Source organism: Petromyzon marinus, chromosome 1 (genome assembly GCF_048934315.1).
Source record: "Petromyzon marinus isolate PM22_M1 ecotype Great Lakes invasive population chromosome 1, UKy_Petmar_22M1.pri1.0, whole genome shotgun sequence".
Taxonomy (NCBI): domain Eukaryota; kingdom Metazoa; phylum Chordata; class Hyperoartia; order Petromyzontiformes; family Petromyzontidae; genus Petromyzon; species Petromyzon marinus.
In genome coordinates this window covers 8,892,067-8,901,343 of record NC_133667.1, presented here as the reverse complement: position 1 = coordinate 8,901,343, position 9,277 = coordinate 8,892,067, and the positions used below count along the sequence as shown (strand labels likewise).

Here is a 9,277-nt window from a genome sequence, read left to right as displayed (position 1 = left end):
TGCGTTTGCCCCCCGAAACATCGTGATTTATCCTTATTTTTCTACCTACGTGAATTTATCGAAAGAACCAAAGAGTATTCCTTCGCATTGTACGTAGCCATCCGTGCCAATCGTAAGTGCGGAGGAAGGACAACAAACTAACACAAACGTCTGTTCTAAAACGAGTTTGCATACTAGAATTAAATGTGCACAGCTTCAGTGGCATCACTAATATCGGAGGGAAGAGCGTTCCAGACGGCCGCAGAAGCTCATCTGAAAGTGCGCGATGCAGTAGCCGTCTTTGTTCGATGGCCAGCCAAAAGTCGCTACGAGGATGACCGGAGTTTTTTGTGATGGTTTGACGAGATCAGCAAGATATTGCGGTCCATTTGTGGGGTAAGCACTTTGTGTATAATGAATGCGACCTCGTAATGTATTTCTTCAGCAACCGGAAGCCAACGCATGCCATCAAGCACTGGTACTGACAAGTTTGAATGTTGCAGTTTTCTTAACGACACATGCCAAATAAATTTGTACAGGCTGCAGCTTGTTAATGTTAGGGTAGCGAGTTGCAATGGTTGATCATTGTTGATACTATACCACACGCCACCGTCTTGGCGATGCCATGACTCAATAGCGCTCGAATGTGTCATAGAGCCCTGATATGTGTCGTAGAGCCCCGAGTATATTTTTGTATTTTCCTTGGTGCAAGGTCAATAACGTGTTTTCAAGACTACTCATAAGAGTCTCATCATCAACATCTGCCTATCACACTTGCCTGCCCTCCTCAGTCCTGCAGACATTTCCCACCCATCACAACCTCCTATTCCCAATTACACCCACAACACTCTCTTACCCTGTCTCATACCGAACCTACTAAGTTGCCTATACTATGATGTCATGGGATGTTGCACCAATATTAACGTGGCAGATGCTTTTATTGTGCCTATGAATGTATTTATATTGAACTTCTTCCGCACCATACGTCGCCAACCATGCCCATCATCGTTCCCTTCAAGATCTATTGGCATGTACAGTAACTGACATCACCCCTCCCTCAAACACTCACCTCTCAACATGAAAATCGGTTTGCATAGTGTATCAAGAAACCCACCTTGCTAACACACCACATCTCAACTTCCTTCTGACTAATCCCGGGATAATATGCACACTGCTCCCCAGACCCACAGGGTTCTTCACTGCCTGGCTCTGTAACCTGCTCTCCCGTATGTATGCCGATCTTCTTGTGCATTGTACCTAGCCAACTGTGCTAGTCGGAGGTGCGGGGGAAGGACAACAAACGAAAATACAAAAAGCATTTCTGTCTTCATATACATACACGTGTTCATTTCTCTGTGACTTTCATTTTTCTCCGTATTGTATTGATGTCTCTGTGCGCCTATGTCCCTCAATACTCATCTCCCTGTGTACTCATCTCCCTGTGTACTCATCTCCCTGTGTACTCATCTCCCTACATACAACAGGAAATCTTCTGGCCTTCCTCGAGAAGAAATCTTCCTCCAACCGTGACCGTTACTACCTCAAAATGGCTGCCGAGGTACCCTTCGTTTTTTGTTTGTTACGGCCGAGTGGACGTAGTGGCAGGACAGGTGTGATGGCCCACGCAGCACGAGACGACACTCACATCCATAGTCGGTGGTCCCAAGCCATTGGTGGAAATTCCATATTCCCATGACGGGATACAGTGGCATTGGTGCACGTCCCCCACGTGGTAGACGTTGGGAAGCCCTCCTCAAATAACACAGAGGGGTTTTATCAGATGATACGTAAGAAGAAATGTGTGCATGTATGTATGTTGAACTTATTTCGCACCGCACATAGCCAACCGTGCTAATTGGAGGTGCGGGGGAAGGACAACGAACTAAACACAAAAAGCAGTTCTAATAAAATCAGTTTTCCATCTAGATTTAAAAGTGCATAGCTCCAATGGCTTCCTAACATCGGAAGGAAGAGTCTTCCAGGTGGCCGCAGAAAAGCATCTGAATGCGCGCGATGCAGTGACCGTCTTTGTTTGATGGTTGCGTGATGGTTTATGCTCCTTGGTGAGATCAGCGAGGTGTTGCGGTTCATTTGTGGCAAGCACTTGGTGTGCCATGAGTGCGACCTCAATCTATTCTTCAGCACCCGGAATTCCATGCAGCTTCGGCAAGCACTTGAGGGACATGGTTGTGAATCGACTGTACGTAGGAGAAGGGAAACTCTGATATCACATTGGAGCGGACAAATCTCGCACAATCTTTTTGCAGGCAATGTCTTGTCTGGAAGTGAATCTACAATTACCAATCTGATGCCTGGCTGCCGTATCCTGACCACCTCGTATCCCAGCCCTTCAACGCCTCGTGTTCCCAGGAGAATCCCAACCACCGGGCGTTAACCAGGCTCAGCTCTGCTGACGAGATCGAGCATGTTCACGGTGATTTGGTGGCGGCGGTGGTAGTTGGTGAAGTGATATTTTTTTTTATGCCCTTCGAGGTGGCCGAGGGGATGCGCTTCCTGGAGGAAGAGGGCTGCGTGCACCTTGATCTTCGTGCGGCCAACATTCTTCTCGACGACGGCTTCGGCTGCAAGATCGCGGGATTCCAGCTCGTCCGCAAGCTCGCGGGCGAGGTGTATCAAATCAGTGAAGGTGACGACTCAGTCCTTGTGATCGTCATCATCATCATCATCGGTAGCAGCATTGTGTCGTTGCTCTGTAGACCAGGAGATTGATGATCGGTTGTCGCGTTGCCATTATTACCAAAATTCCCACCGTTACCGGCACTACAATCAGCATCAGCGGCACGATCATTTGTATCTTCACAAAAATCACCGGCGCCACCATCATCGTCACCATCAGCAGCAGCAGCAGCTGCATTAAAGGTGAAGGAGTCTTTTGTTATTCACGGTCGCAATTTGATTCAAGAATTGTCAAAACTGTGGGGGACGTAGCAGATTCTAGTGGCTGCAGGGGTCACGTGGCACGATTTCATACGACAAACGAATTGGAAGAATATACACAGAAAGAACCAACGAGTAATTCCTGAAGTCACGAAAGCTCCAAATCAAGTTTGGAAAAATATAGCTTTTTACACGTGCGATGTGTTAATCTTTAGATGAAATAATCGATAGTAATTGACTAATATATGCGTCTTTACACCTATTATGAATCACCAGCGTCATCATCAGCAGCAGTAGCAAGCAGGATCACTGGCATCGTCTCAAACATCGCCACCACGATCATCATCATTGGTCTCTGTGTGCAAGAACTTAGCATGTAACGAAGCATCACGGTCCTTCAGTTACTTCCTGTAGTTACTTTCCATTCATCATCATCATCAGCCATGGTCAATCCACTGCTGGGTGAAGACCTGCCCAAGCCATCACTACCCTCTCTCAAATCCGCGATGAACAGTATCCCCTTGTTTTTCGCGAGGGGATACGTTCCACAGATGCCCGCGAATAGCAATAAAAACATAAACAAGCTATTAAACACATGAACAGTATCTAAAGAACACAATAACATTAAAAACGTAAAGTAAATAAGAATTATACTCTTTGGTTCTTATAAATCACGACTTTCCCACCTGATGATGGATGCTTGTGTTGTGCCTGAAACGTCGTGATCAATTTTATTTTATATCTACGTGACTTTACCGAAAGAACCAAAAAGGATGGATTTCTGTAGTCACGAAAGCTTCAAATCAAGATTAAATAAAAATATATATTATTAAAGTGTTAATAATACTTTCAAAATGAACTCACTTTAAATTATGATGTTGCATCACATTCTCTCTCATCACTTTATCTCTTATCACTTTATCTCTCATCACATTATCTCTCATCACTTTATCTCTCATCGCTTTATCTCTCATCACTTTATCTCTCATCACTTTATCTCTCATCACTTTATCTCTCATCACTTTATCTCTCATCGCTTTATCTCTCATCACTTTATCTCTCATCACTTTATCTCTCATCACTTTATCTCTCATCACTTTATCTCTCATCACATTATCTCTCATCACTTTATTTCACCACTTTCTTTCTCTCTCTCGATATAATCGTGTAGAGTTCCAGATGCGATTCGTGGGTAGCCAAAAATCGCGGAATAGTAAGTCGGTGAATAACTATGGAATAATATAATCCGCCTAGAACTTGCGCAAAAGCTGTTCCATCGCTCCATCTGCACACGGTAGAGGCCCTCTCAGGCGCGTACCCTCATTTGGTTGCCAGAGTCGGTGTACGAGGAGGGATATCATCCAAAGATCTATGCGGTTGGATTGCAAATCTACACGCTGCACTGCCTTACCTGTGGGTGTGCAGGAGATATGCTGCCCGCACGCTGGTGTGCCGTCGAGGCGTTCACTACCAAAGTCTGGACGTCCAAGTGTGACTCCTGGTCTTTCGGGGTGCTGCTCTTCGAGATTTACACGGACGGCACCCTCCCTTACAAAGGTTCAAATGGCCCGCACCAATTCACGGCACCCCACAGTCATTTGAATAATCGCCGCCTTTTAGAAGAATGATTTCCTGCTGCAATTAATGACGTCATCTGAAAATTTCATCGCATCATTTGCCGTTTCACGTTTTTGTTTTTTTACGCCTCATCTCTACTCTGTTACTTACTCCGTCATGTTGAAGGTACGATTAGCGTATAACGTGCATAATTATTGACGTATACGTAATGAATATATCACGAGCGTACAAATCGATTTCGCTACTTGCCTAACTGTTTGTTTGGCTAACCGTGCGGTGTTGTTGTCCTGCCCCCAGACCTCCGATGAGCACGGTTGACTGTGTATGGTGCCCACCTCTTGACCGCGATCTTTTTTTTAATAACCGTGCTATCCGACGGGTATAAAACTGTGACGGCATCTGCTCCGTGTCCTCCATTGTTTACCCCCCCCCACCCGATCTCCTGCCCCCCCCGCCCCCCCCCCCGACCCCACCACCCCTGTAGGGAAGACGCACAGGGAGGTGGTTGAGCTGCTGAAGCAGGGAATCCGCCTACCCCGTCCAAGCGTCTGCCCTGATGCCGTGCACCGCGTCATGTCCTCCTGCTGGCATGAGGACCCACTGACGCGTCCCGACTTTGGCGAGATGTACACCTCCCTGAGCTCACTCATCCGGGCCTAAGCTCCACTTTCGGGTTGACACCTTTTTCACTGTAATCCAAGCCTGGTACAGAGGATGTCGTGTGTTTAATCCCGACCCTGATGGCCGTATATTTGAAGTTTGCATGTTCTCTCTCGCTCCCCGCACTCGCGTTAATTTTTCTCTGGGTCCTCCGGTTTTTCCCTCCGCATTTAAAACCACGCGTTTAGAGTACTTACCTGCTTCAAGACCGAGAGCAAGCGAGGGCTTTACCATTCTGGCGAATTGCCTGATGATGCTGGATGAAATTACCAGCAAAACGTCGTACTCAAACTGTAAATGTTGTGGATTCACTCTTCAACACACCGGTGGGCTAAAGTAGCGAAATATTTGTCTTTTGTCAACGTGACACTTTTTTTTGCTGATTGGCCGTGTCGGGTGGTGGAGGGTTACGACACATTCATAAATAACGTGATCTAACCCAAAAACTTTTATTATGAATAATATTGGTCGCGAAAGCATATTTGTTAAACTACTTACCTGCTATGAATTTCCACGCAATAAGCCACTTCGTTGAACCGTCAAATGTGGCCAGGTTACTTCTGGGAAAAAAAATAGCTTTATAGCTCAGTGGGCCCTACCTGATCAAAATAAATAAAAAAATTAGTTTTTAATAGATGTTGGGTTTCATTCCGGGTTTCAGCCGCTTATGATTAAATCAGGGTCTCAAGTCCTCTTCTTGCATTCGTCATCAGAGGTCAATATCCAAATTGCTTGACTGCTTTATTTTTGTACAGGAGCGAGTTTAAGTAATTTCTCTGAGCATGCATGTTGAAATAGCAGATACGTTAAGGTGGCGTACATGGTTAACAAGGGATAGAGTAAGTGGTGCGTTTTCAAAACAACGTTACTGATGCAGGTGCATGCTACCGCAGAAGGAGGGGGCATTCTCCGTGGATAATTTAGATTTCATCACGTTACTTAAGTCGGGTGATTGTAGAGTGCTCCTCCTCTTCGAATTATAAGCTGTGTAATCTTTCCTAGACTGGCATCCTTGCTCGCAAGCTTCACGAATCATAATTGAAAAATGAATTGAGAGGGACAGATTCACGTTGATTATAATGCACAACAAATAAATCGTACTGCAGCTGCAGTGTCCACACTAGTCCTTTGTGTAGACACATTAACGAATTAGCTGTCGGACATCACATTCATTATTTTTTATGTTAATATAACTAAACCATATATTTAGTTATATTATGCAACTTGCATCCCGATTAGCTATAAAGTGGATGACGTTGGAATATATATTCGGCGTTGATCCATAGTCTGCTCCGAACTCATAGTTGTATAGTTGTTCGTAAAGTGAGGAATGATTCGAGAGTTGAAAGTTCGTGTTAAGCCCGATGTGTGAGTGACTTTAATAGTGTGCTTCAAGAGATATGTTGCCTTGTGAAATGAGATACGCAACCACGGGGAGAACATGAAGGCGTTTACTTTTAAGAACATTTCCAGATGAGGGGTCTTAAATTGCAATATGGCAAATTGGAATATGCCAATTTAACACTGCATAAAATATTGAATTTACTATGGATGCATGGTGAATCGTTCAGTATCCAACTATTACTCACTGCTTTGGAGGGCCTTTGTCTTTTAAAACATTTCTTATTATACATATTTTCGTCTTCGGACCATGTTACTGCAAAATGTGATTATTTTTTTTCCTTGTGCAACACTGCTGATGCAGTATCGCGTAAGAAAGTTTCATTTCATTTATTAAGAAAGGTTTCTCATCCAGATCTGGCAGAACGGTGGTGAACAGTGGAATGAGAACCTCTAAAATAAACACCTAATTCGCAACCCAATCATCGCACATCCTGGCTTTGACATTTCTCTAAGACACCTGGTGGCGTAACCATCAATCGCACCAGAATCGCATCAACAGGCAGATGCACACATCTCCTTCAACACATTCCTGCGGAGGGAGCTGGTAGGAACGTTGGTCTGCTCGGTCAATGGCCAGGGTCAACGGCGGCACCACGTGGTGTATTCCGCAAATATGCCCGGCTGTGAGGGCGGGCACAAGCCGGCGTGAGTAGGTTAAATGTTGAGTTTTATAAGGGCACCACGGGTTGACCAGCCCCACCCTCCCCACCCAGCCCCTCCCCACCCTCCCCACCCAGCCCCTCCCCCACCCTCCCCTCTCCACCCAGCCCCACCCCTCCCATTTTTGGATGCACGACGGATGGAAAGAATAATCCCTTGTGGGCTGGTGTAACCAGGAGGTTCCTACCCGTGTAGTGGAGTAGGAAGGTGCGTGGTGGAGGGGGCGTGATTACATGATCACACAGACAGTACGGGTTATCTTGGGTCAGCCTGTAGTGAAGGCGAATACAGTGCAGGTTATGTTAGGGCAATTAAGCTGGGAAAGCCCTGGACGGCTGTGATTGGTTGGAGCTGTTGCCAAGGCTAGAGCGGCGCCTAAAGGTCTGGAGGAGAAACAGGTGTACGGTCACGCGGAGTGCCGTTGGGACGCGGACTAATTAATTGGGGGCGTAATGAGAGCGGGGATAAATTGGGGGGTCGGCAATTGGAGAGGGAGAGTTGGAGCTTGGAGAGCTTGGAGAAGGTTGTTGAAGTTGAGGAGTTGGAGTTAAGAGTTGAAGGGTGAAGTCGCTGTGTGCGAAGACGCTGTGTGCGAAGACGCTGTGTGCGAAGAAGAGAATAGCCGGCAGTGGAGAGAGCATAGAGAATAGCCAGCAGTGGAGAGAGCGTAGTGATGGTGATAGCGGTGAACAGAGACGAAGCACTTAGCAGTGGAGAGTGCATAGTGACGGTGATAGCGGTGAACAGAGACGAAGCACTTAGCAGTGGAGAGAGCATAGTGACGGTGATAGCGGTGAACAGAGACGAAGAAGTTAGCGGCGGAGTAAGCGAAGTAATCGTGGGGGAGTGGAGAGACAAAGGTGGCGAGCGAGTCGAGTGAAGCACGGTGAGCGAGCCGTGGCGACCAGGATACTGTGGAATGTGGAGGACATGCTGAGAGTTGTAAATAAAGCGGTGTTCGAAGAAAGACAGAAGTTATCCGAGTGAAATCGAACACTACACCAGTATAAATGGAAATGAAAGACAAGACACAGTCGTATGAATGCAGAAATCCAACCCAAACTATACATCACGTGATAATCAACTGTATTATGTGCTCCTTCCATGGAGAGGAATAGCAAAACTACAACAAACTCTCGGCTGAAGCCCTCATGTTAAGTTAGCAGACCACGTCATTGACATCTAGCACCTTAACATAATGCCATACGCAATAAGAACCTGTACCTTTCATTAAAAAAGAAGAAACGTTCTCGATTTTTCATCCTGACAATCCAGTGTTAAAATGAGAGTGCCTGGAGAAACCCATTAATGCCTGCAAAGGACTAACACCCAAAACTCTGCGTAGATACATCAGCCTGCCTGATGCCCTGCATTCGACAGATAACAATATAATGAAGTAGAATGCAGCTGAGGATCGTGAGAGAGACCACACCCTTGGCGAGGACTTTGTCCAACATGGCTGATGCTGCTGCTCTTTCGTATGGCTGATGTAGATGACAGAGCAACAACTACAATTTCACATTCAGGTGGTCAAGTGCAGATAACCACGTCAGGAGTTCGTGGAGATGGCATTGCATCTTTAAATGTTGTATGGTCTGTTTTAATGACCACAGTCGCACACTAGATAGTTTTAAATTTGTGCATCAGGTATCCGCATCTGCCATAGTTTGTGATGATACGGTTTAGGGTAGATCCGTGAGCTTCGGAGAAGATCAAACCCAGAGATATTTGGCGTTTAGTCTTTAACAAGGTGTTCGTTTATGAGATCTTTTTAACTCCATTCAGCTCTCCAAGCTTCATCGGGGTTGAACTCGCATTGCTGAAGGTTAAGCGCATGGGTCCAAAATAGCTTTCGTGACTTCAAGCGACGTTTATTGATTTCCTGACGAATGGGAAGGCGACTGTAATCCCTCGATTTGCAGGACTTCCCGGAGGGTTTGCAGCATCGTGGCGGGTGGGTGGGGGAGATATTTGTGACAGCGCAGTCAGCCCAGGGTGTTGGGGGTCGACTTGAGGCTCCCAGTGATACACTACATTGATGTGTTCAGTTGGACATCAACAAGTCGATTGTGACTACTTCTCGTCTATGCTGGTGCAC

At 46.1% G+C, this 9,277-nt stretch overlaps 1 protein-coding gene across 1 annotated transcript; it reads left to right on the top strand.

Annotated features, from left to right (window-relative positions):
- The first annotated feature begins 236 nt into the window (after window positions 1-236).
- On the top strand, window positions 237-5,874 carry LOC116943284 (tyrosine-protein kinase Srms-like). The gene is made up of 4 exons (XM_032956048.2): window positions 237-1,537; window positions 2,473-2,626; window positions 4,303-4,434; window positions 4,940-5,874. The coding sequence occupies exons 1-4, from the start codon at window positions 1,526-1,528 to the stop codon at window positions 5,113-5,115; spliced, it is 474 nt and encodes a 157-aa protein (XP_032811939.1). The 5' UTR covers window positions 237-1,525; the 3' UTR covers window positions 5,116-5,874.
- The last annotated feature ends 3,403 nt before the right edge of the window (window positions 5,875-9,277 follow it).

Bases quoted from the DNA above. Each gene is read 5' to 3' on its own strand.
- LOC116943284 (XM_032956048.2), top strand. The intron at 2,627-4,302 runs GTGACGACTCAG...GTGGGTGTGCAG, and splicing joins GGTGTATCAAATCAGTGAAG to GAGATATGCTGCCCGCACGC. The intron at 4,435-4,939 runs GTTCAAATGGCC...CCACCCCTGTAG, and splicing joins CGGCACCCTCCCTTACAAAG to GGAAGACGCACAGGGAGGTG.